The 27,482-nt window shown below is 42.6% G+C and overlaps 1 protein-coding gene across 4 annotated transcripts in view; it reads left to right on the forward strand.

Moving 5' to 3' along the window:
- The window catches only part of LOC309518430 (protein FAM169B-like), a 52,988-nt gene that overhangs the window by 18,594 nt on the left and 6,912 nt on the right, over nucleotides 1–27,482 (forward strand). For 2 of the 4 annotated variants that reach the window (XM_082198733.1, XM_082198735.1), the window contains 7 exons: nucleotides 2,367–2,466; nucleotides 7,477–7,562; nucleotides 10,611–10,785; nucleotides 14,942–15,124; nucleotides 16,624–16,752; nucleotides 20,557–20,633; nucleotides 22,128–24,838. In XM_082198733.1, the coding sequence (XP_082054859.1) occupies nucleotides 2,367–2,466; nucleotides 7,477–7,562; nucleotides 10,611–10,785; nucleotides 14,942–15,124; nucleotides 16,624–16,752; nucleotides 20,557–20,633; nucleotides 22,128–22,340 (963 nt within the window). In that variant the 3' untranslated portion in view covers nucleotides 22,341–24,838. Of the gene's footprint in view, nucleotides 1–2,366; nucleotides 2,467–7,476; nucleotides 7,563–10,610; nucleotides 10,786–14,941; nucleotides 15,125–16,623; nucleotides 16,753–20,556; nucleotides 20,634–22,127; nucleotides 24,839–27,482 lie in introns of those variants that run through there. The other 2 variants (XM_082198734.1, XM_082198736.1) reach the window with 2 other exon arrangements.

Consider the following 27,482-nt stretch of genomic DNA (forward strand, 5'->3'; position numbering starts at 1 on the left):
GGCTACATCTGACTTGATTGGTGTGTCCAAGGGTACTTTTGATTTCTGCTACTCAGGCAGGACCTGTCCATGCCGTATAGGAAGCCTCTTATGAAACTGAGGGGGCTTTCCAGTATTTGTTATGACATGGGGATGAATGTATCTACTGTTCAATTAAAAACGTCAACAATCCCACTGCGTGCAAAGAAACGCTTGGGTGTGTGACTGAAGTACCTCATTGGATTCTGGCTGCAGATTTTATTTCCCCATAATCCCGATCTGGGAGGACATTAACACTGTAGATTGAAAGTTGTTATTGCATGATCTGCAACTGCTTGGGTACAGTTGATTTGCTTTCAGTGCCAGAGGGTGTTTTTATTCTAACAATTGCGTTTCCTAATGTGCATTGGGTTGTCATGGAAAGTTTGAACAAAAAGGGTTGATGCAGACAAGATAAAATGCTTAGAGATTAAGTCTGCAATGCAGGCTGTTCCCAGCTGGAAGGAAATGGGATGTTTAAGTCTTTCTCCCATCCCTCAATCCTTTTGGCATCCTTTCACCGTGTCACTGCTTCACAGTGCAAGACAAGTGGGTGGGGGAGGCTTCCATAAAGGCATTAGTTTATTGAGCTGGTGCAACTAAAAAAGCCAACTGAAACCATGGCTTCATGCAGTTTTGGAACATGGTTCGTAGTCATTTCCATGGGTGAGTGGAGAAACCTGTGTACCTAAGGTGAGTTTTTATGTAGCCTGAGAGGAAAGGATGCCTGGCATAATAAAACATTCTTTCAATGCCCTCTGGCGTCTCAAGAACGGAACTGCTTCCAAAGCTAAATAAAACACAAGGCGGGGTGGGAGGGAGGGAGAGCGAGACACACACAAAAGGGTTCAGGCTGTTGTTCTGTCCTTAGCTCAACCTGTCGTGCCTGGATGCAGAGTTAGCATCCCATCTGGTGCTCAGTTGGGGAGAGGGGGAAGGGGGACTGAGGAGCTTAGCACGCTAAGTGATGCTGCATCCTTACAAAAGCGAGACACAATAGGGTGAGCTAAGGATGCAGTCTTGGCTGTGATTTATAAGTATGCTGGTTTCTGTGGTTTATAATCAGAACCTAAATGTTATTTTAATTTTCTGCTGCATTTGGGGGGTGGAGTGAAAACAGACCTCTCAGGAACATCTTCCCTTTGTTTCTTTCAGCCCTGTCCCCCATCCCAGTTATAACAAACACTTGGATTTGGCAGTTTGCTAATCACGTTCTGTGATGAAAAATCAAAACGTTCCCAATTTCAGTGGCAAAGAAAACTGGGTATTTGGCTTAATGTTATGGTGGAAGAGGATTACACTGAGATGATGTTCACTCCAAGCATGAGACGAGATGCTTGTAATTAAGCATCCCCTTTCCCTTCATTTCTACCACCTCACCAGTTTGGTCCTGGGTATTGCCCTCACTGTTTTGAATTTGTGTGTTGTTCGTTTTTAATTAAACTCAAGTATCTTTGCTTAAGCCAGTTTTAAACTTTCATACATTCTTTGAAAAAAAAAGTGAAATAAACAAATTGGTAATGGCTTTTATCTAAAGGAGAGTAGGTACGTCTATTCTAGATTATTCAGAGAGTGGAACTGAATTGATCATATAATTACTTGAGGCGTGTGTGGTGTGGGTTTTTTTGGGGGGGGGTCAGTTCCAACACCCAGAATGCCAACTTGTATAAGGTTGGCCACCTTAAAATCACAGGATACTTCTTTCATTCATGATTAGGAATTTCTACTTCCCCCACTCCCTGCCCCACAAAAAGTGACACAGAGTGGGGCAGCCTAATCTTACTGATTACTTTATAAATGCTATGATACATTTATAGATACTATTATTATGCAGTGGTAATAATTTTATAGTGTTCTAAGGTGTTCTAAGCCGATAAGACACTTGGGCTTGATTCAGAACTGACAGGAAACCATTGTTTTCTATTTGTTTATTTTACTACAGTATTTATTTATCTTTCTATATTTGTTTACCAATAACAAATGTTTTCTGGCCAGCAATTATTTACTTTGACAACGCTTGTGTTCATGTGCTTCTCCATCTTTCCAGAACGAGGGAAGGAAGTTTAAAGCTTCTGTTTGTGGTTTGAAAGAAAACTGCAGGCTCTTTTATGTAAAAATACAGGAAACTGGTATGTCTAAACCACAGTTAACAAACCAAAATTTGAAACTGGATTGATCCTGGTTTGTTATAACAATTATGTGCTTGTGTAGTTTTGGAACCTCAATGCCATTTCCCATAGATAGATCCTAAGTTTATACAGTTGGACTTTTGCTATTAATTAAAAACAGCAACTGCAGTCCTACTTTTTGTTGCAGATTATGAATGCAAATAACTGATTTGATTACAGGTTAAACTTGAGACTCCATTGATGCACTTCCTTCCTCTGTATAAAGAAGACAGCAAACATAAGCTTCTGGTTTTAATTGATCCACAAGATAAGAACACAGGTGAGTGGCTTACCCTATTCCTTCAGTTTGCAGCATGGCTCACAGAATGATCTGAAGGCATATGATATGATTCAGCTGCTGAAGCTAAGGCAGTCTAGCCATGAAAAGGGTCTGGATGGGAGGCCATGTGAAAGTTGTATGTAAACTGCTCTGACCTTCTTGGACGAAGAGTGGAGTAGAAATGTAACTACTACTATTGCTAACAAATACATGAAAAACCTTATTCATTTATTTGATTTCTTACCGAACCTTTATCATAATGTCCTTGGGCAGGTTTCAACAATAAAATACACAGTTATTCTTATGCCTTACCCTGAAATCAGGCCATTGAACCATCTAGGTCAGTATTGTCTACAATGACTGGCAGTGGTTGTCCGTGGTTTCAGGCAGGAGTCTCTCTCAGCCCTATCTGGAGCTGCCAGGAATTTGGAACCTTCATGCAAAAGTATGGAGAAATTGGGAGAAAAGTTAGTAGTGTCCAATGGCAGTGGGCAGGCAAGCAGCGTTACTTTATGCTACTGTTTAAATCAACACTGAAACAAATATCTCTCAATATTTTTCAGATATTGAAACGTGGCAAATACATTTTAACAATGTGTTTCCTATTTAAACTGAAACTTGGGTGTTTGCAGTGGGTCTGTAACGTATGCACTCTCATAAATATTCATTAGCTTTGTGGAATTGCTGTACGAATTCTTACTTAAATATTACCAGTATACCATTTTTAACTTCCCTCCCACTACAAATGCTCTGAAGAACTTTTTGTCTGCAAATATTTGTGTTCTGCAAAAACACACACAAACCAACACAGGAGAACATTTCCCTCTCTGTTTTATCTTCCTATTTTATGCCTATATTTGAATTTAAATCCATGACCCAATTTAAAAACATGGTCTTACTTCATTACTAAACTCTTCCACAGTTTCTCTCAATTGCCTACTGATTTGCCATTATTTGAGATTTGCTAACTGAGCCACATTGAGAAGCAAAGTTACAGCCTTCCGCCAAATATTTTATTATCACTGTTTCTAGACACCTTGTGATTGAGATCTCCCTTAAGCTTGCTTTAATAGGATTGCAGGATGGTAATGGCTTGTGATAAGGTATAAATGGGAACAAAAGAACAAACTGTTTCCTGACATCAGTCTGTAGTAATGGAGAAGAGTAAACTCATAAATGAGTTTTGGACTCAAAATGTTCTCCTTGTACTTCTGTGGTACACTGTGTGCCATAATACCTTCACACTGAATTACAAAACTAGGTGTAAAAGTTTGCAGTCCATGCAGTAGGTAAGAAGTTTATCTTTTCCACTTCAGTTTTTGAAGGCACTGCAGTTAAGTTTGCAATAGGAAAATAAAGGCTAGGAAGACTTCCACCAGTGGAAACTATGGCCTCCTGCCTCTCCGAGGGTCTGTGAAAAACTAAAGCCCTGTTGGGGAGCCTCCCACTATGCTGTCTTCTCCCCATGGTCCCCCTGTTGGACATGAGTGGTGACTAGACTAGGACATGTCAACCATGTCCTGAGCTGTGTTCTAGACCCTTAGATGTCTTATGACCTATGTGTCATGCATGTCCTTTACAACTGCTCCCCCTGCCCTAAATCAGACCATCCCACCACATCTTGCCACAACATACCCAACTTTGGACCTTTCTAAGATTCTGAATGTGCATTTATTAATTTTATTATTTCTTTCTTTAGAAAGATTTATAAACCATTTAACCCCAAAGCTCACTAAGCAGTGTACATAAGAAAATGGCAGGTAAGATCAGTGCTATTTTTCTCAAAAAAGAAGTGCTGGAACTCATCATGAATGCCTCTCTTGTAATGGCAAAGGTGCCAGAACAGAGTTCCTGTGAGTTACAGCTGGAAAAAAGCCCTGGGTGAAATAAAAATAAAACCTATTAAAAAACAAATAGGCATAAAATAATTATCAAGGTCCAGTATACCTGAAGGAGCATCTCCACCTCCATCGTTCTGCCCAGACACTGAGGTCCAGCGCTGAAGGCCTTCTGGCGGGTTTCCTCGCTGCGAGAAGCCAAGTTACAGGGAACCAGGCAGGGGGCCTTCTCGGTAGTGGCACCCGCCCTGTGGAACGCCCTCCCATCTGAGGTCAAAGAGAAAAATAACTACCAAACTTTTAGAAGACATCTGAAGGCAGCCCTGTTTAGGGAAGCTTTTAATGTTTAATAGGTTATTGTATTTTAGTGTTTTGTTGGAAGCCGCCCAGAGTGGCTGGGGAAACCCAGCCAGATGGGCGAGGTATAAATAATAAATTATTATTATTATATAAAACACATATGATTTTTTTGAAAACAAATATAAGTAACTAAATTATATGTCTGGGTAGGCTTGCTGAAATGAAAAAAAGTTGTCATCAGTCTTCTAAAACAATGGAGTGAAGGTCCTGCCTATTGTCAATGCACAAGCAGGTCCAAAGCATTTGAGGCCCTTCCTTCTTCACAGTTTTTTTTGTGTCGGTTTTGATATGCCCTTCTCCATAACGAGGGTCACAAAGGTGTTGTAAGACTATTTGCATTCAAAATGGGCTAAATGAAACTTGAGGGGGCTGAAGTGGGCTAAGGGGACTTAAATGGGGACTTAAGTTGACTAAGTAGGGACTTAAGTTGGCTAGAGGGGAACATAAGTGCACTAAGGGAAAATCTGTTTATTATATTATTATACTATATTAATAGTGGAGGCTCGTCCATTAGGGCGAGTGGGGCACTGCCCCACCAACCACACTGTGTCCTTAGTCAGCTCCCACCTGCCTGCCTTCTTACAGCCAGTCCAGTGGATGACATTGGCTATCCTCTTCCTTCTCCTCCTCAACAGGCAGCAGGAGAAGGAGGGTGGAGACAAAGCCAGACCTAGTCGACTCTGCCTGTCATTGGCCTCCTTGCCTTCTGCCACAGCAGTCCCAATGGGTACCAGCCACCACTTTAAATTAATGGTGAATATACCTTCATATGGGATATGGAGAAGCCTTTCCCTCTCCTTCCGCAAAGAGATCTGTACAGGCAAAGTAATACAAGCAATATGATGTGACAGTTGCTATGTCAGCTTTACTGGACTACTTTCCCTCTGTTCCTTTAAATTATTGAATAGCACAGGAAATGTGCCATAAAAAAGTCAAGTCGTTCCATGTATTTTGCATAGAGATTCTTTAGGCAGAGCCAAACCCTGCTTGCTATTAAATCGACACAGCTCTCATTGACGTTGGACTCCTTTTGTCCCATTTGTCTGGTGCTTGTTCACCATTGCTAATTGCCTATATCTTGGCTAGTGTGGGAAGATGGAGTTCTGGAGCGGTACCCAGTGCACTCATTCTATTAGTACAAGTATTAATGCTTGGGCAATGGTATTTTCATGCCCACCCCCTGTGCAAACCCCATGCCCTCTCTGAATCTGCTCCAGAGGCTTGGGGGAGAACCTCGAACAGATTTAGGCAATGCATGGGGAGTGGAGAGGATAAAGTTCTGTTGAGCAAGCCTATATCCTTGCGCTATCAGAACGAGTTATGCAGAGCTACAATTGGATACAACCTTTTGTGGGCTGCTCATGCTTCATAAAGAAAACACATGAAAACCCTCTGCAAGGGAGTGGGAAATATGTAATGAAATGGGCCTAGCTGTCATTATGCATCTGCAGCTTCCCCTTTTCCCTTTCTTTCACAGCTTGCATGTAAACACATTTTGGTGCATGCTTTAATAATTTATTCAAATTATAGGTTAACTAACTGATTGCACTTACCCTCCAAGCTCACTTGGGAGCTAGTGCAGAGAAACCAGCCTTATATATGTGCATTAGAACATTTGTACAGTCTCGGGGCTAACATAGGCAATTGATGACATTCCTGTTAAAGCTTTTTGCGGTTTGAAGTGCACCACTTCTTCCATTTCACTTACTGGTACATAAATTCTGCCCTCCACCATTAAATGTTGTATAGCTTCTGTTCCCTGGTGTGTTTTATCTCACTCAGTAATGTAGATCTTCCATTGATGCAGACAACTGTATTTTTCTTTCTGGAAGTATTCTTTGATTGAAGTGACAGTTAAGAACAAAAAAACATTGCTTGCGCTGTTTCCCTGTTATCTTCTGTACTCATTTCAAGGTGTTGGAGATGACCTTTAAGTAGCAATGGATGGCCTATGACAATTTTGCATGTGTTCAGCTATAAGTTTATTTGGCCTCTTTCTGAGTTAAGGTGGGTGTTTTAAAAAATCTGAACAAAACTTTACATTGAAACATGTATTGTATTTAAATGTGTAATCTATTTTACTCATTTCTAAGTGTCTTTTATCCTAAAATATGATTTTTTAAAAATGTATGTGCTTTGGGATGAGAACTTCATTTCAAAATTTGGAAAAACACAGAATATTGACATTTGCCTGGTGCTTGCAAAGGCCTGCCTGGTCACCCTGGCATTGTAGGTTATAAATACCCAGTCTGCGTGCCGATTGGCTTATGATGTATTGCAATGCATTGATTTTCTTGAAATTGTGTTTTATTGTTGTGAGCTGCCCTTGGATTATTGATGGAAGAGTGCTATAAAATGTTTTAAATAAATAGAAAAAAGCCCATGTCTATACTGCATGACTGGTGTGACCCATTGTAAAGTGACTTGAAAGAGGGTCTTCCCTGTGGTGATAAATACTTTTGGAGGTTCTTTTGCCTTCCTTGGTGATTATTTTCCATTGTCAACAGGAACACATCTATTTCCAGTGGCATTTGGGGGGAGGGATGCCAACCTAGGAATGGTTAATTCTATGTCTGCTGCTGAATTGGTTCTATAGTTGCTGCTGTGATTTCCTTTTGTTATTTATATTGATTTGAATTCTTTCATCTGTATACTGCCCTGGGATCCTACAATACAAAGGGTGGTTTGATGGATAGTTGATAATAGAAATAACTGACAACCGCAAGAGGAAGACAGCACAGCTGAAACCCTGTATGAGCTCCTGGTATCATGGTGGCAACCATTTCAATGAAACCTCTTCATTCTTTTTTAGTATTAGCAATTTATTTGCATAGTTCCTGGTGGCTTATTGAAGATGTAATGAAAACGGCTGATCATTCCCGGGACGGGCTGAAACAGGTAGGTATTTACTTAAAAACCTTTATATCTGTCAGCAAGATGGTCTCAGTTGATTGTGTGCTGACTTTTTTAAATAGGGTACTGATGCTTAGTGCCCCCACTTGATACATTATGGAATGGGTTGTATGAAACATTAACCTATACATGACTTGATTTCCTTAATATCTAGCTTTTCAGAGAAATTGGAATATTTTGGAATGGTGTGGAGTAGTAGCAGGAACAGACCAAAACTCTCGCCTCTGAAAACTCTCCTGAAGGCATAACATTTTTGAGTTTTCAGCACATGCTGGTGGTACCTTGATGCTAGAACTGTCAACCATTTATGGAATTGTTTGTTGATAAGCACATTTCTGATTAATTAGACCCTATTAAAGCATTCAGAGAACACGGGAGGGTGTAAAATGTAGCGGGACTTAGCATGCTAGTCCCATCCCTAGTGTGGTCATCCCTGCCAACTCCACCCTCAACCTTCCTACTAAGTGCGGGAGGTTAGGGGTGGAGCTGACAGACATGGGGGCAGAACTGGCACACATGCCACCCCATACTTTTAGTCCGCATACATTCTTTGAAGGTGGTTATAAAAGGTAAAGGGACCCCTGACCGTTAGGTCCAGTCATGGACGACTCTGGGGTTGCGGTGCTCATCTCGCTTTACTGGTTACAGGGCTTTGGTTTATTCAAATTCAAAGTATATTGTCAGGGAACTGACATCAGAGGCACGGGAGAAGGAGAGGGTCTCTGATTCTGCAGGAGAAGGTCCCACCGCTAGGGGGAGACTTAGCTGGGAAGAAGGGGAAGGGAATAAGTGTAACACCAGGGATCCAGGAGAGCAACGGGACAAGGAGGTGCAGGGGCTCCAGGACTCTTCGCTGGAAGTTAGTGAGGAGAGTCCAGGCACCCCGCTACCCACGCCCACCCTGCGCAGGAGACTCCCGCGCAGTGAGAGGCGGAGACGCTTGGGCGTCAAACAGCTCTTATGTTGGCAGTGCTTTAAGAAACGCCCACAGACAGATTCTACGAGTGACTAAGGGCAGCCACACTGAGATGGGCTGTGCAGTCCGAAGGGTTTAACCAGGCAATCTTATGCCTAAACGGAGCAGGATTATGCACGAGTAACTCCCAGCCACTACATATATGTATATATATCTCACCAAAACTTCAATGCTGGGGCCAGGCATCTACAAGTTTTGACTAGACTTGGTATTTAGCTATAATTTGCAGTTGCCATTGGCTTTGACCGCCCTATTCCAGGAGAGGCAGGATGGAATATTGCCTGACAATACACCAAGCTCAAGGCACAGTGTGACTATGAAAGTGAGCCCCTGACCTTCTTTTCAGCTCCACGCTGGGGGCAGGAACTCCCTGAGTGTCAGTGTGCACAGTGCACGGAGTGTCAGAGATGCTTTGAAACCAGTGATACATCCTACTGGTTCTGAGACTCTTTTTGTTTCTGTTAAGTTTCGACTCCATTCCCATGAGCGATTTAATCCCATCACTTGTGCTGGGGGAGCAGTCTTCCTCAGGTAACAGTGCTGTGCCTGTATTTTTGTACCTAGCAGAGCTAATGCCAGCTTCAGGGGGTTAGTCAGCCGTGCAGATGGAGAAAAGAATAAGCCAATCCTCTTCCAGAACTTAGAGAATGGTCTCTGAAGGCTCATGATGCTGTTTAACTAAGCAGTTCTTGCCGTAGGCTATGCCTGGATGGCAACTACAGGCATGGGCCAAACTACGTATCTTTTCCACTTGCCACATAGATAGAGCAGTGGTCTGCAGTTCCTCATTAAATGGCGCAAGAGAAAGGTTTAAGTTCACTGTGCACCCTTTCTCACTCCCACCTACAGCTCCATTCATCCAGTCCATATTGGGGATCCTTGCAGCTGATTTTGAGGCTAAGAAAGAGATATTGGGAGATCTGATCACAGGTCTTCCATATCATGTGTATTTTGGCCTGAAGCAGCTATGACCTTGGAGGAAGATTAGGGTGTGTGCATATGTATATACATATATACATGCAAACACACAACTCTGTAGGCATTTCTGCCCATTCAGGGTGCATCTTTCTAAATGCTTTTCCATGGATAATTCAACTTTCCCCATTGCCATCCATGCCCCCATGTTCCACACATTAAAAAAATGAGTAATCTTCCTCAGCCCCATTTCCATTTATCTGCTGGTTTGTCCTTTTCCATTTCTGTCCACTTTGCCTCCTTTGGCCAGGTACTAGGCGAGACAATCAGATAACGGAGTTATTTCATTTTCAATAATAGCCCAGCACCATTAGCGCTGCTTGATTGGCCATCTGTTGCGAAGAGCCAGCCTTATTAACCTTTGGCACAGTGTGTTACTTACACACCCATTTACAAATGCCTTCTGTCTTGGACCATTTAAACATAAATTGCATTTATTTTATGGAGTTCTTGTTTAAAGGGATTTCTCTCATCTAAAATTCTTCCTGTGCTTTCCTCTTAATTTTAATGCCGTTTGACATGCCTCTCTAACTCTTTATTTTACATATTCCCCAACTGATTTGATACAGTAAGTCTATTATGTGCAAATGTCTGATAACTTTAGAGCAAATTAGTTTGTTTTGTGTTTTATTTATTTAAAAGCATTTAATTGCTTAATATTTAAAAATCTCTAAGTGGCATACAAAAGTACAACCAAAAGGCAATAAAAGGGTTTCATAAAACAGTGGTATAGCATAGAAGCCAGTAAAAAAGCACTATAAAAAAGATAAAACGAAGAATTCAGAATTCTTCCTAACCACCTTTTCCAGCAGTTTTTTTCCTGATTCCCTCTGTCATAATCTTACTTGTTTTCCAACCATATTTATTACACAATGTGTAATCTGGGAATATTTCCTGTGCAAATCTTATATATTTGGGCAAATTTGTGTTCTTTTTGTCATCCTGCTGAACCTTACCTCCTTAGATATTTTAACATCACACGAATCACCAACACCAACAAATGTAAAGCACTTTTACTGGAAACCAGAATGTTTTGTTTTCTCTTATTTTCTCCCCCCCCCTGCCCCTATTTGTTTTGTAAGGTCCAGACATTTGAAGAAAGAATTGTCCTCTTTGTGCTTAACGTCATTATTTTTGGAATGCTAGAGAGGAGTTTGACTCACGATGTGCTCTTTGTGCCTCATTCTGAGAAAGAGTGTGCCAAAATATTTTGGAGGAGTGGAGATGCAGCTGCCTTTTACACCGTAAAAGTGAAAGGTACACTTGTTTTATTCATGCAGGCATACTGAGGAAAATGAAGGGCACCATTTTAGATGGTTGGCTTGGTTTGGAGAATCCTATCTCAGCTTAATATGCACAACAACCAGAGCCAGAAGTCTCCAGTTACTCCTGGTTTTCCCCTTCATGCAAACTGAGAAACTGTGGCCCCCCCAGCATTGTAACAAGCCAGGATCTTAAACCAACTTCAAACTATGTTTGAAAATGCTGGGTTTTTCTGAACCTGGTAACTGTAGTTTTCAGGTTTGGGTTAATTGGAGACTTCTGGGTTAGATTGCAAGTGGGTTGTTTGCTCGGGCAAAAGGCTCAAACATATATTGACTTAATAAGCCCCAAATAGGGTTATCTAAACCCTTTTAAGATAGGGAATGTGTGGCCCTTGCAGGACTCCAACACCCATCACCCTTACCATTAGCTGGAGCTGATGGGAGTTGCAGTCCAACAACATCGCTATAGTCACACAATCCCTGCCGCTGATCTTAATGTAGCCTGTCTTCAAAAATTGTTAAAGGCTTGGATATATTACAATTTTTTAAAAAAACTTTGTGTTTTAAGAACATGTGTTGTGGTTCTTTGGCTTTTCTTTATAATTCATAGTGCAGCTACTGGCTAGCCATTCATTCCTTAGCTAACTGTGTGAGCTAATTGTTAAAAGATTGTTTCTTGATACAGAGATCTCTTTTGAGTGCTTTTGTTGGGATAGCAATAGGAGCTTGAGGATGTTGACTTCTGCTTCCCCCAACTAATTAGCAAGAGGAGCTGATGCAAGGTGTGTGTATAAAGAAACAGCAGTCTTGTCATAGAACGTTGTATATGATGTATTTTTAACATTGTTTTATTCATGCACCTTTTAGTTGATGGGCAGCTATGCAGGGTTTCAGCTGGTCAGTCATCCATACCCTTTTCAGGATACTCCATTCCATTTACCTTCTCTCTGGGTTTTTGTTTCCCCTGCTGGCAGAGGGTAGGGCACTTGGTTTAGATGGCTATAGGGGTTCCATCAGATTCCAAGTGTTGTCTTTTCTTTCTGTCTCTTTCTACTAATGCATGCATTTTTATTTTTGCATTAGATACAAAGCTTCAAATATACTAAGAATTAAACAAATATACAATGTGTTTTTGTTTGTATGTGTGTATCTGCACACACACCAAGCCATGCCGCCTTAGTTTTATTTGAAGCTGGAGATTTTGCTCTCTCTTTTGGGTTTTGTGTAGGCGAGTGTGTGTGTGTCTGTACACAAATCACACAATGGGTTGACTTTGGGTACCATTCAGCAGAAACATTCTCTCCTGTTACACAAGGGCTCTGTCTGCAGAAGGTCTCTCTGGACAAGTGTCTGCCAAGCCAGCTTGTTAATCAGGGAACTAACTGGAATGTGCAATTTTGTTTGGTTTGAGTCTTTCAGATGTGGGGCAGGATGGGGTTGGGCTTTTCCTGAGCTTTTGGATGTTTGAGAGCGTTAATGGCTGTCTCTTTTCTCTGCCCTTGTAATTGCTGTTTACCATTCTGCTGGCTCACAGGTTAGTCATTTAGCATGCGTGACCTAACCAAACAGATTAAAGGCCCTGAAGAAGCAGACTTCACAAAGGCTGCCTTCTGTGATGGCATCCGTTGACTCCGCTTGTCATTTCCCTTGCCCATAACACTCAGTGTGTTCACCCAGAGAGTAAGAGAAGTCGTCATACCACCTCTCCCTTTCCTTTCAATTCAGTGACTGTGTGTTGGGGAGCAGGAATGTGCTTAGTGGCCATGCCTTCTGATTCTGATATGCCCAATGGGCATATCAGCTGCACATCCAGCATTAGTGAGCGGGGTGTCTTTAAAATGTGTACAGAGTGATTGCGTTGGGATGTAAGGGCTCAGGCAGCCCTTAGGGCATCTTGTACCCCAGTTGTTCAGTGTTTGTATCAACCCAAGAACCTTTAAACCTGACTGGTAGGATATGGGCGGCCAATGCAGATGTTTTAACAGAAGTGTCACATGCTCTTGGCTGTCTGCCCAGTCAGCAGTCTAGCTGCTGCATCCTGCACCAGCTGGAGCTTCTGGACCAGGGCCAAAGGCAGCCCCACGCAGGGTGCATTGCAGTAATCAAGTCTTAAGGGTACCAGTGCATGGATGATGGTGTCTAAGTTATTGCTTTCCAAATACAGTTGTAGCTAGTGAATATGACAGTGCTCCCAGCCACTGAGGTGACTTGGGTCTCCAATGACAAAGTTGTATCCAGAAGTACCTCAAGCTACATCCCTACTCCTTTAGAAGGAATGTAACTGCATCTAGAACCTTTGTATACTAGGCTCCTTTCTACACACACGCCCTCCAATCTCCATCCAGAAAAGCAAGAGTGCATTTTAGCCAGAAGAAAACACTCAACAGAATGTGAAGCAAGGCCAGTGAGGAATGTGGAAAGAGTCCCAAGGGCTGAACAGAGAGGCCCAGAGGGGCCACATTTCATCCTTGGCCTGAGGTTCCTTATCCATTCTAAAGCAGGATGATCAACTATTTAATTGAGCTGATTCTATCAAATGAAGAAGTGAAATAGTAAGAAACTCTATGGGATGGCAACAGGATTGGTGAGCCTGCTAGCAATTCTACAGTCCCCTTTTAAGGCTATTGCAGATCTTGAAGCAAAACCTTTGTCAGCATCCCAAAATGAATGGGCTCATGTTGCCAGAATCTGACATCTCTGCCGGGCTGCCGGCCAGTCCAGGATGTGCTGGGTTTCTTGGCTCACGCAGGGGCCTAATGCTTTTATTAGCTGTGCCCATATGCTTGATCTTATGAGTAATTGGAGGGCAATGAGTCCCACCCTAAGGGAGCCTTATGCAGCAGGATTCTTGGACATTCATATAACTGGGCTGTCCTCATAAATGGAACAGAAAAGAGAAGATGATGCTATTCATGGCTGGTCTTGAAGGATAACATGGTTGCCAGTTAACCTGCCTGCGAGATCAAGGGAAGAAATGGGAGCTTGCTTCTCTGAAACCACGAGCTCCCGGTTTAGCTGGGCCTGCAGAACATGTCACCCACCAAGCCCAACATTGTTCGCAATACTTGTTTTGTGATTGGCTGTGTGTGTGATTGCAGCAAAACAGGAGGGGAGTTGTGGCTCTGATGGGCATAAAGGGGTCACATGTTGTTTGGGTCTGTTTTTAGCTGTTAATAGGCCTGAAAGGGTCTATGTTCATTCCTTTTTAAAAAGCATTTTTATACTGCTTAATATTTCAGAAATCTCTTAAGTGGTGTATAGTTTGAAAAAACTAAACAGAAACACAGCCTAAAACCAGTGAAACAGCAAACATAAAGCAAATAAAACAGGAATTCAGAAGGTTCAGACATGCAAAACAGGATGCAATGTCAGCAAAAGCCTAGGCAAAAAGATATGGTTTTTTTTACGAGATACCTGAAACCACTGACAGTTGCTACTTCTCATATGACAGAGGGGAAGGTATTCCACAGTAAAGGGGCAACAACTGATAATTCCTGCTTCTGGATCACCACCCTATGATACTCTGTAGGGTGCTGTGCCACATAAAGAGTTTCCCCAGGTGAACTAAGTGATCTTACAGGTCTACATGGGGAGAGGCAGGCAGTCTTTCAAGTAACCTGGTCCCAAGTTCTTCAGGGTTTTATATGTTAACAAGATCTTGAACATGGCCCAGTAGCTGATTGGCAGTCAGTGTTGTGTGTGAGCAGTGTTTTTCAAAAAGTAGTAGGAGTGAGAAGAATTAGCCTGTAGTATAATAGAAAGAAATATACTGTGTATAATGTACACATTGATTTTCAAAAACCAGGGAGAGAGAGAGAACGCTGCTGTGATATATTTCATATGGAAATACTGCTCTTTTGCCATATGTCAGAGCCAGGTCAAGGTCACAGAATCCAGACCTGGGATGGGGCTTTTCCAATTCAGGATCCTTCCCATCTATTACAGGAGCTGCAGCCTGGAACCAGAGCTGTGTTTTGAGCTGGAGTCTAAAGGGCAGTTTCTTGGTGTTTATACTAGTCCACCCAGCGAGCTGCATGGTTTTAAATCCAGCTTTCTGTCTACAGCTTCATAGTGATTTTAATAAACTCATTCATGAGCTGTGTTTGGAATTCAGTTTAATTACAGGCAATGTTGTTTTCTGCTTCCAGGAAGCCTGTGTGATGGGTACTCCAGCCAATGCTACATGCTCCCAGTTTTGGACACAATGTTTGTCCGAAAAAAGTTCAGAAGAGGTGGAGTTGGTATGAAAATGCTGCATGATTTTTGTCAGACATTTGCAGCTGAAGTTGCCCTGGGACTCAGCTGTCCTGTTTCTGCTGTCATGTACCAAGGTAAATGACTTGGTTTAGAAACGTTTGGCTTAAAAAGGTCATGATGGCTTTGTAGGAAGCATAAAGAGGCTTTCTGCCTGTGTATCTATAATATTTTGCATATTTTAAGTGATTTTATTTTGCAGACAGAAATCTCTCACATGAATGTGCATCTACTCTGCTATGAAAACATTAATGTACGGTCAGGATTTCAACAAACAACTAGCATGTTTTGCGTTATCTAATGTCATAAACGATACGTCACTTTATGGGAGGGCTAGGCCCCAGGGATTATTTTGGTTTAGATCAGCAGTTCATTTCAGGGTGTGGCTGCAAAAGTTGGAAGACAAGAAGTCTGTAGTATACATTTAGGTGTGAAATAAGTACATAAATGAGACGGTATTGGTGATTCCTAGGCTTTAATCTCAATAGTGCATTCTTTCATCAAACCAATACAATCTATTTTAACTTGTCCTTATTGAAAATGGTATGATGTGAGGCCAAGTCTATTGAGTTACTTCTCATTATAAACAGCTGTGCAGCATCTACTGAGGCAAGCCCTTAATTTTTTTTTATTAAAAAAAGAAAGGCCCCAGACACTGCTGTAAAGAAAAACTCAGTTTGAGCGGAAGACATAAATAAGCTCTTTTTGACAAGGCTCTTCACTGGTTTCCAAACATTGTTATAGAACGAATTGTTGCACAAGAAACTTCAGTATTCCCAGACTGATCTTTACATTCTTTCAGACTGCTCCAAATGCTCAAATATAAATAAAAATACTCAAATTGTTGTTCTGTAATGGTCCATTACATATGTAAAATGATAGATTTTCCCACCTTGTCTCATGCAATCTGTAGAGCAGTGCAAGTCCATAGAATTTCCTTGACTTGCTTGATACAAAATTCTAAATGCAATTTTGAGGTGCAATTTTGAGATAAGAGGAGCAGATAGAGAAAAGTTTTTTTCACTGTCTTATAAAAATAGAACTCGGGGACAGACTTCTTACAGTATAAGCATCTGGTTGGTCACTGTGCAAACAGGATACTGAACTAAATGGACCTCTGGTCTGATCCAGGAAGGTTCTTTTTTCATTCTGAATAAACAGGAGGCTGTTCAAACACAGCAACCCTAGCTTACTATATGTCAATGAAGTCATATAGTTTGCCATCTAAGGAGCCCCCACTAAGACTCTTAAGTCCAGAATTGAAACTTACTGAACTGCACTGCTGGCTAGGATGCAGTAGCAGTTAAGAGGCCTATATATAATGGGTGGCATATTCAGTCCTTATTTAATGTATTTCAAGTCCTGCAACGAACCTTGCTCATTTTTCAAAATGTGTTTGCTATATATTTGCTTTTAATGAGTACAGTGCCTAGCACAGTGCTTGGCGCTATATAAGTAATATGTAATAATATTAATTGTTATGGGAGGGCAGGTTAAGATAGTAGGCATTCTTAGTAATAGGTTTCCATTAAGTTTCTACTTGTTTCACCTTGAACAAGTCAACTTTCCTGCTTAGTTTGTCAGAGATTCTTGGAGACCCATCCAGCGGAACAGTCTCGACTGTGGGAAGTAGAAGCCCCGGGAGACTGGAGCCAGCGTGTTAGTATCTGGCTGAAGATTCAGATGGAACAAAAGCTTCAGAAAAGTGAGTTAAAGAGCAGTGAGGGCTGAGCTGCATCACATCTGTTAATTTTAAGCTTAATGCACGAAGGTAAAACTGAGGAGGATTCCCTGGGCGATGTTTAAGTGGGAATTCGGAGCTGCTTTCTGTAACTGGTACAGAAAGATGATACAGAACCTGTGATGGTTAGTCTGTGGGGTTGGGGACAAAAAAACTAGCCTACACTGAATCAGAACTGAACATTCTTCTGTTCCCCTGGTCAGCCGATGGTCTCATCTAGAGCACTGATCATAAATTCATCCAGAGCTGGAATCGCTACATGGATCCCTGCCTTGTCTAACATGGGATCCTTGATCTCCAGTTTAATCCCTTCCTTGTTCTTGTGGGATTTTTCTCTGTGTTAGGCATGCTAGAGTCAATTGACTAATTCTGTAGGACCTATAAGTGTATGAATAAGGACCAAACTAGACAGGACATAGTTCATTCATGCAATTAGCAACTGCATGACTGTTTGTGTGTTTTAAATAAGTAGCAGGCATTGGGAACCCAGTCCAAATTGGGCCTCCCTTGGCTGTTGTTTGCTCTAAACATCTGAGATGGATCTTATAATCTGGGCAGCCTAGGACCTCCATGCTTGTGCCCCAGGGAAGCCACGTCGATGCTGCTTACATAGCAGTTTGCCTTCACCCCCAGAGGCACACTCCATTATCTCTCGAGACAAACAGATGCCAACAGCAACAGCTCAGTGTCCCAAAGGCAAGCATGAGCTACCTTGTGTGTAATACGTTGTTGGTTTATTTAGGGATGTATGTATTTCTGTTTCACTTAATACCTCTTAAGTGGCTGCAAAATCTTAGATACAGCTGAGTTTAAGCTCTGATGAGAGCAAAGCTTCTACTACTGTGAACAGAAATCCATGGCTTGATTGCATTGCATGAAGTGATAGTATTTATGTAATGTTGAAGGAATTCTAATATGTTCCCGAAAAGCCCTCACCTCCACCCCACAAACTGAAATGTAGTTTTACATGTTGCAGCACTAGCTGCATCTAGTGGTGAACTTGTAAAATTGCACCCTAAAAAGAATGTAGAGAGTTTTTACTGTGCAATCAATCCTTGATATGTTTATTCAAAATGAAGTCCCACTGTATGGTGTGAGGCTTGTTTCCAGGTAAGAGTGCTTAGGATTTCAGCCTTAATTATGCATACAAATGGGTTTGCCTAGGTTATGAACCATCACATATACAATAATGTCTAGTTAATTAAATTAAATTAAATTAATTAATTCAGTTTTAAAATTCTTTCTGCTTTCAGAATCCACCCCCCAAATGTTCATGTAATCCTATGAAAGGGATTACTGTTGTTCAGTGATGTGGAGTGAAACATTTTCCACCACAATCTTTCTGCTGCTATATTTTTCTGCAGAAAATCTCCCATTTATAGAAACGTATGGTTTTATAAAATTTAAAAGTAACACTATGAATGAATACAAGACAAGCCAGATCGAGTAACTGGAATGGATAAAATAAGAGTCAACTTAAAATCAAAGTTGTAATTAAATTTAAAGGTGATTTTCTCTAGCAAGCTCTATGCTCATAGATGTTGAGTTATGCTAATATTCGTATGTTAAGTATTCAGTCCCTTCATTTTTTCCCTTAAAAGCTAAATGGCACAAGGAAAGTGTGTGCAATTTAGTTATCTTCCCTTAAAATATTTACAAGTTTTCAAAAATAATAATTTCCAGGTAAAACTTTGTATTTGGAATAAAACATTTAAATCACATTAAATCATATGTTAAAGGTGGACTACTTTTAACTATTGTGAAAACCCTGAAATATTTATACACCATGAGAAATTAACATGAAAACTATTTTGGGGGGTTGTTTACTAAATATAAGTAAAATAAACATGTTAAATCAAAATTCAATCTGTTTAGGAAAGTTGATTCCCCCTCTCTGCACCAGTAATCCCACATAACCTCAGTTGGTGAGAGTAGCCTACTGGAAAAAGTTATAAATGAGCCATAGTCACATTATACAGCCAATTGATATACCTGCCTATTGATAACAAGCAGGCATCTTCACTCTGTTCTTTTCTGGCACCTTGCTTGAAACATTCTTGTTTAGGCCATTGTACCCAGGTGCTTGTGGGATGCGAGTGGTGCTGTGGGTTAAACCACAGAGCCTAGGACTTGCCGATCAGAAGGTCGGTGGTTTGAATCCCCGCGACGGGGTGAGTTCCCATTGCTCGGTCCCTGTTCCTGCCAACCTAGCAGTTCGAAAGCACGTCAGAGTGCAAGTAGATAAATAGGTACTGCTCCGGCAGGAAGGTAAACGGTGTTTCTGTGCGCTGCTCTGGTTCGCCAGAAGCAGCTTAGTCATGCTGGCCACATGACCCAGAAGCTGTACACTGGCTCCCTCAGCCAATAAAGCGAGATGAGCGCCGCAACCCCAGAGTCGGTCAGGGATCCCTTTACCTTTGCCTTTACCCAGGTGCTTATAAATGCTGATATGGATTTTAATCTGGTTTAATATTTTAGGTTTTGGTGTGTTTTACAGTATTGTAATTTTTTCTTGATTTTCTTGTTTTATCTGTTTGCAAACTGCTTTGCATTTTGTTTGTTTGCTTGTTTACAATCAAGCTGTGAGTTGAAGTTGTTGAACGCGTATCAGTTTGAAAGCAAAACGGTGCCACCTACAAATCAGATAGGTATTCACCCAGGCACGCTGTAGGTATGCAGAAATATATGAGCTTGTAAATTAAAAGAAAAAAACAATCTGCAAACTCACCAGTAACCGACTTTCCAGGGTTTCAAACTGGAGTCTTTCCTAGCCTGGGATGCCAGAGTTTGAACATGGGACATTTTGCATGCAAAGCATGGTTCTGCTACCAAGGAGCATATACCCCCTACCTAACATTTAAAGGATGGGACGCAGGTGGCGCTGTAGGTTGAACCACAGAGCCTAGGGCTTGCTGATCGGAAGCTCGGCGGTTCGAATCCCTGCGACGTGGTGAGCTCCTGTTGTTCGGTCCCAGCTCCTGCCAACCTAGCAGTTCGAACACACGTCAAAGTGCAAGTAAATAAATGGGTACCACTCCGGCGGGAAGGTAAACGGCGTTTCCGTGCGCTGCTCTGGTTCGCCAGAAGCGATTTAGTCATGCTGGCCACGTGACCCGGAAAGCTGTCTGCGGACAAACGCTGGCTCCGTCGGCCTATAGAGTGAGATGAGCGCGCAACCCCAGAGTCGTCCGCGATTGGACTTAACGGTTAGGGGTCCCTTTACCTTTAACATTTCAAGGAGAACAATGTTGATGCTTAATGCCAGGGAGGGTATTGCACAAACAAGGTGCCACTCCTGAAAAGATGTTTCCCTAGTTGCCACCATATATCTAAAGGTGAAGGAGCAGAGAGAAAGATAATCTGAAGCAGATTTTAAAGATCAGGCAGGTTTATCTTAGTAACCTGGCCCTAAAACATTTAGGTTTAAAGGTCAAAACTAACACCATGAACAGTGTTGCTTAGAAGCTCAAGCAAATTGCTTGCAAGTTAAGCAACAGAGAGTCTCTAACTCAGCCTTCCCCAGCCTGATTCACTCCAAATGTTTTGGACTACAACATCTATCAGGCCCAGACGGCCCAGCCAAGTTGAAGAAGGCTACTTTTACTTTCTGTCAGTCCACCATGTAACAAGATGGCCAGGTCATCACAGTTGGATATGGGTTGTGGTTGCAATTGCATGGTTGTCTTTTTATAAAATAAAATGTAATACCTGTTGCCATGGAAGAGTTACTAACCTCCTTCTATTATGATTTTGCCCTGGGAAATCTAGAGTCGGATGTGAGCTGCTACATGAAGAGGCTGCAGAATGATGAACCTGGGCAATCAGATGAAGGGCATATGAATCAGGTGCGCTGATGAATTAGTTACTTTATAATCTGGTTTTTCATAACTGCTGAAATCCTGATTATTTTAGCAGGAGGCCTGAACAGGGGAACTTGTTGCCCACAGTCAAGGCTGGGGTTTTAGTGCTAGGCCACTGATTTATATGACTATCGTAATTAAGATATATTTTGTCTTTTCTTTAATTGAGACACATGAATAATTGGCCAATATTATTCATGGTTCTCTGAGTTGGAAGTGCAGCAGCAGGGATCATTCAGTTTGTAACTTAAGAGTTAACTCTATTGGTGTTAAAGTCAACCAGTCAAGAAGGGGATGGCGTGATGAGTTGTTTAGCGTGTGTCTGTGTGTTCATTTTTTCCAAACCTTCTGTGTTTTTTAAAAACACGTTTGCATCTCTTTTACCATTTCACTCACTTAAGAGCATATATGAGTGAATAGTTCAAAATGTGTTGTTTCTTTCCCACTAGCCCCCACCTTATTGTTGTTGTGATGATGATGATGATGATGATGCCTGTGTGTGATAACACCTAAAGGCTATATCATGGTAGCCAGTCCACATGTACCAGACTAAGGAAGCCTTGCTACAGGTTGAGTCTTGTTATCTGAGTCTTGGGGTCTCTGTATTTTGATCCAAAAACCTTGTGGCCTGTGACCAGGAAAACTGAATTTATTTATTAAATTCATATCCCACCCTTCTTCCCAAAGGAGCCCAGAGCAGCAAGCACCACAATGTTAAAACAGTATGATTTAAAATCAAATTAAAACAAATTAAAGGCTTAAAGACACTTAAAAACCTTGAAGTCCACCTCCCTCCTATTTGTCATCAGTGACTATGAGGCAGCAGATCCCTTTAAAATATGATCTTATTTGGAAATGGGGCTGTACAGGTTTTTTCTCTGCTTTGTATTTATGTTATTGATTTATGTATTACTTCTATTCAATGGTTAGCATCGGTTTTTTAAAAAAATTATTGCCCATCTCTCTCAAGTTTGTCTCTATCTAAATTAATTTTTTTAGAGCATCTAAAAATATTTAAAAGCATTCACATACCCTCACAATTATTGATCATGATTGCCATGCTAAATATCTTTCAGCCATCAACAACTTGGGTAAAGAGGAATGATTTTAAATTTCTCCTGAAAATCAGTGATGAGGCAGACAGATGCACCTCACCCAGGAGGGCATTCCACAGGCTGGAAGCCACCACTGAGAAGGCCCTGTGATGGGTCAGTGCCAACCATGCAGCAGCCAGAGGGTGGCACCAGCAATAAGGTCTCTGCTGCTGATCCTAATGCTTGAGATGGTTGATATCCATTTGAGTATGTATATTCAGGCTTCAGAGTTCAGACACATAGCGGCAAAAAGCTTGGCCTGTGTTATATATCAGTTAGCTGTTGTTCAAAGTGTGTGTAAACTGACCACAAATGGAAGGAAATTTTTCATGTGGAGGAGTACATTTCATCTGTAATGTAGGAATTTATGTCTGTCTTATTTTAGAAAGTTGCTCACAGTCCCAACAAGGCTTTGCCATATGAGGCAGAGGAATTTAAAGATGACCCAGAAGAGGTATTCAACCCCGAGCCTTACAGTGAAGAATATACTGACGAACATCAAGCTCATAAACAGCAGTGGAAAGGCTCAAAGAAAAGAGCAAGCCAAGGAGAACCTTCTGAAGACAGAATCTCTAAGCAGTTCAGAGCGACATCCTAACGTTTGCACATAGTGTAAGCAATACAAGGACAAGGTGTGAATGAATGAGGCAGAGTAGAAGACTAAACAGTGAGTTGGAAGGCCCCTGGTTCATATCTTCCCATAGCCATGGACTTGTTTAGGCGTCCCTACCCTTCTCTAAGTTATGCACCTGCAGTGTGAGGAGCCTACTGTGCAGGGTTGTTGTACCAGAGGGGAAGTCCCTTGGCGCCGATGACTCTACCTGCACATCTTCAGCATGCACCCCCAGTATTGTGGCTGCAGAGAACAGCAACTCATAACTTCTGCCTCCCACGTTTTTGCTGTGCTAGCCGCACCAAAGTGACCTCTCCAGGGCACAAGCCTAAGCAGTGTGCATGGAGGTCCTGGGCTGCCCAGACGACAAGACTTCTCTCTTGTTCTCACTGATGTGATCTAAAGGAAAGCAGAGCAATACATTTGGCACCAGCTGGGCTGCAGGAGTTGCCAGGAGGAGGCATACATGACACCATCCAACCGTCCTAGGGACTCCCGATTTGTGTAGGGTTTACTCCTTAGCTGAAGATGTCTCACAAAGCAGTGGGTACAGATTTTCCCTCAAGGTTTACTCCTGAAGCCTTTCTCATGAATGAGTATAGCCACAAGGCAGTGGAGGTTTTGGATTAGAGTTTTCTAGATGGACTGTGGTTGATGAGCCCCCTCTGTTTCCTCTACAGCACATGCGTGGACTCACTATTGGTCTCATCTGCTCAATCTGCCAGAAGCTGTCTTCACATGCAGGGGAAGTCCCTAACTCACCGAAGATTTGAGACCCACCAGCTACTTTCGCTTGTTTTAGCTGGCTAATTGAAGCTGTTTCCCTGGATGTGACCGCTGTTGCATGCTGACAGTTTCTAGGAGCCGAAGTACCCCAAAACAACATGACATATCCCTCACCAGAGGTACTAAAAAGGTAAAGGTACCCCTGACTGTTAGGTCCAGTCGTGGACGACTCTGGGGTTGTGCGCTCATCTCACCCTATAGGCCGAGGGAGCCGGCGTTTGTCCACAGACAGCTTCCGAGTCATGTGCCCAGCATGACTAAGCCGCTTCTGGTGAATCAGAGCAGCACATGGAAACGCCGTTTACCTTCCCGCTGGAGCGGCACCTATTTATCTATTTGCACTTTGACGTCCTTTTGAACCCCATACACCCAAAATACGCAGTTGTCCTTTGAGTTTGATGTCAGCTGCTGCTGTCTTTTTTTCCATTGCCATGACCTCTGCCCTGGAGCCTTTATGTGGTTTGCTGCCAGCCTCATGTAAGTGCCCCATGGCCAAACACATCTATCTATCTATCTATCTATCTATCTATCTATCTACCGGTATCTATCTTGCTGCTTACAACTGTGATTGTTGCATAATAATAATAATAATAATAATAATAATAATAATAATAATAATTTTTATTTATACCCCACCCTCCCCAGCCAAGACCGGGCTCAGAGCGGCTAACAATTAATAATAAAAACAAGTTGATTAAAATACAATTTAAAAAACAAGATTAAAATACAACATTAAAACATTAGGATGCAGCCTCTTCACAGGAGGAGAAAGGAAAAAGAATCAAACTGATTCTAAGCCAAAGGCCAGGTGGAACAACACTGTCTTACAGGCCCTGCGGAAAGAAATCAGATCCCTCAAGGCCCTGGTCTCATGAGACAGAGCGTTCCACCAGGCCGGAGCCAGTGTTGAGAAGGCCCTGGCTCTGGTTGAGGCTAATCTAACTTCCTTAGGGCCTGGGACCTCTAGGGTGTTTCTGTTTATGGACCTTAAGGTCCTCCGTGGGGCATACCAGGAAAGGCAGTCCCGTAGGTACGAGGGTCCTAGGCCGTGAAGGGTCTTCGATACACAGCAGGAAACCACTATACATCCCAGTTGTGTGTGTGAAACAGCCATATATACAGAAACACAATAAGAAACAATAATACAGCGCATGACTCATAATTTATTTGAGGCAGGCTAAAAGAAAAGATAAAACTGTGTTATGTGCTAATGTTATGTTTTGCTGTCACCACAAGATGGTGCCACTACACAGCTTAATCATGAGTACAGCACTGCCCTGGAGAGCTCTGAGCCAAAGGTTCAAGCATGCACTGTTGTAATTTTCTTAACTTTTTAGCAGGGATGCAAGCAAGAAGGCAAAGAAAGCTTGTCTCTGATATTTGCTAATCAGATTCAGTTTAAGGCTCCAGCTGCCAAAGTGTTTGTACTTTGGGAACTTAAGGTGAAATCACAGATGCGTTCTGCATACAAAATGTGCACAAATGATATTATACGGAAATCAAGGAGGTTGCCATGCGAGCTATTGACACCGATTTCTGAGGTCTCTCAACAGCAGGCAGCCAGCTTCGAAATACCCCTTTGATTATTTATACCAAGTCTGCTTGTGGAGTATTAATAGATTGCACTCTTTCTGCATATAGTTGACTGCATTCTAGCCGTGCAAAAAACAGATTTATATAAACACATGCATTCTCTCTCCCCCCCCCCGCCATCCAGACAAGAAAGAGGCATTATCACAGTTCAAGAACACATTCCAGCCATGTGAAAGCACTTGAGGAGGACATGATGTAGGACCACTGAGGAGTATTAGCTCCAAAGGTCAGCTAGAGATGCGCGGAGGGCAGGAGATATTTGGCAACCAAGCCATAGCTTCCCCCACCGCTGCTTTGGAACCTGCTTTCTGGGCCAGGAGCTGCAAGTGGGGACATATACTGTATTTTTCGCTCTATAACACGCACCTGACCATAACATGCACATAGTTTTTAGAGGAGGAAACCAAGAAAAAAAATATTCTAAACAAAACAGTGGATGTATGATTTTTGTGGTTCATGCTGTGGCCACAGACATGTGATCTGACGGTGAGTTTGGGGTAGCCCAGTGCAAAAATCCTGAGAATCCATGTGGATCCGTGCTTTGTAACCACGTTTTAAGTGGGGAGGGAAGGAAAAGCACTCAAGGGACAAGGAGCATGCGCGGGGTGTGTGGAGAAGGATGCTGCTAATAATGCAGAAGAGGGGTATAAGGGGAGAAGGCTCCTCTCCTCTCCCACTTTGCTCCTTTAAAACAAGCAGGCTCTGCTTCTCTCCCTCCTCCCCGGCTTAGAGAGCTGAAAAGTTTTGCTGCTATTTAGCGAGCTGAGTGGGAAGGAGAGAGGGACAGAGAGCACGGTTTAAAGCAGCCAACCAGACAGGAGCCGCTTACACCTGTGTAAGTGGCTCCTCTCCCGCTTTGCTGTTTCAAAGCGAGCCACGGAGGAGGGAAGGAAGGGGAACCATGGATCCTCTGCTCATGACGGCAGCAGATCCCCCTCCCCGCCACCCGTAGACATTCGCTCCATAACACGCACAGACATTTCCCCTTACTTTCTAGGAGGAAAAAAGTGAGTGTTATGGTGCAAAAAATACGGGGTGTGTATATATATATATTAGCAATAGAGATGTCACAGAGTTCTGCATTTCCTGGTTTGGAAATAGTGCTCCCCTCAACTGCGGGCCTCTTCAGCTCTTGTTTGAGCTGTCATTTTAGGGCCCAGGAGCTGTGGTGGGGAGCACCAATCTAATATAGTGCAACCAACAGCACAGGTCAATTTGGACTTTTTGGCGGGGTGGGGGATAACATGAGATTCCTCCCCCCTCCACACCGATACTTTCCTAAAAACTCTCAAAATGGGAATCTCTTGCTAAACAAGGACAAATTGCCTTTCCTGATGTTTCTGATCACGCATTACTGGGATATTCCTAACATGGAAGCATAAGGTGTGTTCCAGGTATGTTTTTTGTGTGAGGATCATTTTCAACAATGGGAAGAGAGAAGAAATTGCTGGTTATGTGCCAGTAGACTGAAACTAGGGAAGAGGGAGACACTGTGGCTGAAAGGGGCTCATGTCTGGGAATTGGTTAGGCTAACCTTGGGTGTGGGTCACTCCCAGCTCCCAACGAGCACATTCATAGCTGGGAGTACTGTTGGATCCAGGTATGTTGCTAGAATCTCCTGCTTCAGTAGTATGGAATGCTTGTTTCTGCTTCCACCTAGTTCACCAGTTATGGTTGTTCTTGGACCAAAATAGCCACAGTGACTCATAACCCCCCATTTGGATTGTTGTAATGTGTTGTGTGTGGGGCTGCCTTGAAGACATCTACAGCTTGTGCGGAATGTGGTGATCTGGATCTGGAATGTCACGTTACCAGGATCACTCCCACTTCTACAGGACCTGCACTGGTTTCTTGTACTCCACTGTTGTTGTTGTTTAGCCATTTAGTCGTGTCCAACTCTTCATGACCCCATGGACCAGATCACGCCAGGCATTCCTGTCTTCCACTGCCTCCCGCAGCCCGGTCAAACTCATACTGGTAGTTTCGAGAACACTGTCCAACCATCTCGTCCTCTGTTGTCCCCTTTTCTTTGTGCCCTCCATCTTTCCCAACATCAGGGTCTTTTCCAGGGAGTCTTCTTATCCCACTGAGCCCAATTCAAAAACTAACTTTTATTTAAATGGGACCCATTTACTTCAAGGAGCACCTCTTGACCCATCTGAGTGTTAGGAGTGGTCAGGGAAGCCCTTCTCATCATTCCAGCAGGAATGGTATGTTATGCAAGAATGTTACATAGGGCGTTCTCTGCAGTTGCACTCAGGCTTTGGAATGCCCTCCCCTTAGATGCATGGTTCACACGTATGATATTGTTGTTTTGGTGCCTACATAAGCCACCACCGTCTCCCTTGCTCACACAGACAAGCCCTTTGCACCACTCCTCTGTTCAGAAGCCCTGCAAAGGTGGGCATCCAATCCTGGCATCCAATGAAACTTTCAAGGAGGAGCACCCAACATCGGAGAGGTTGAGCCCGTGCAAACAGGAACTGAGCAGTCTGAGCAAACAGTCCCTTGTGCATAATGGCCATTTGGAGGGATATTGACCAAGACCTTCCATAGATGCCATAGGAAGTACTGGCAAGCACACTGATGCCTGTGAGTGCCATTTTTCCGACCCCTTAGGCAATTAAGAGATGGGGGCAGGTGCTTGGCATGAGCTGGGATTCCTGGCTTCGTTAAAAAGAAATCAGGACTTCCTCTGGATTAAGTGCGAAGAAGACTGTTGCCTGAAGAATTATCCCACAAGAAAAG

Source organism: Podarcis vaucheri (genome assembly GCF_965113315.1).
Source record: "Podarcis vaucheri genome assembly, chromosome: 14".
Taxonomy (NCBI): Eukaryota; Metazoa; Chordata; class Lepidosauria; order Squamata; family Lacertidae; genus Podarcis; species Podarcis vaucheri.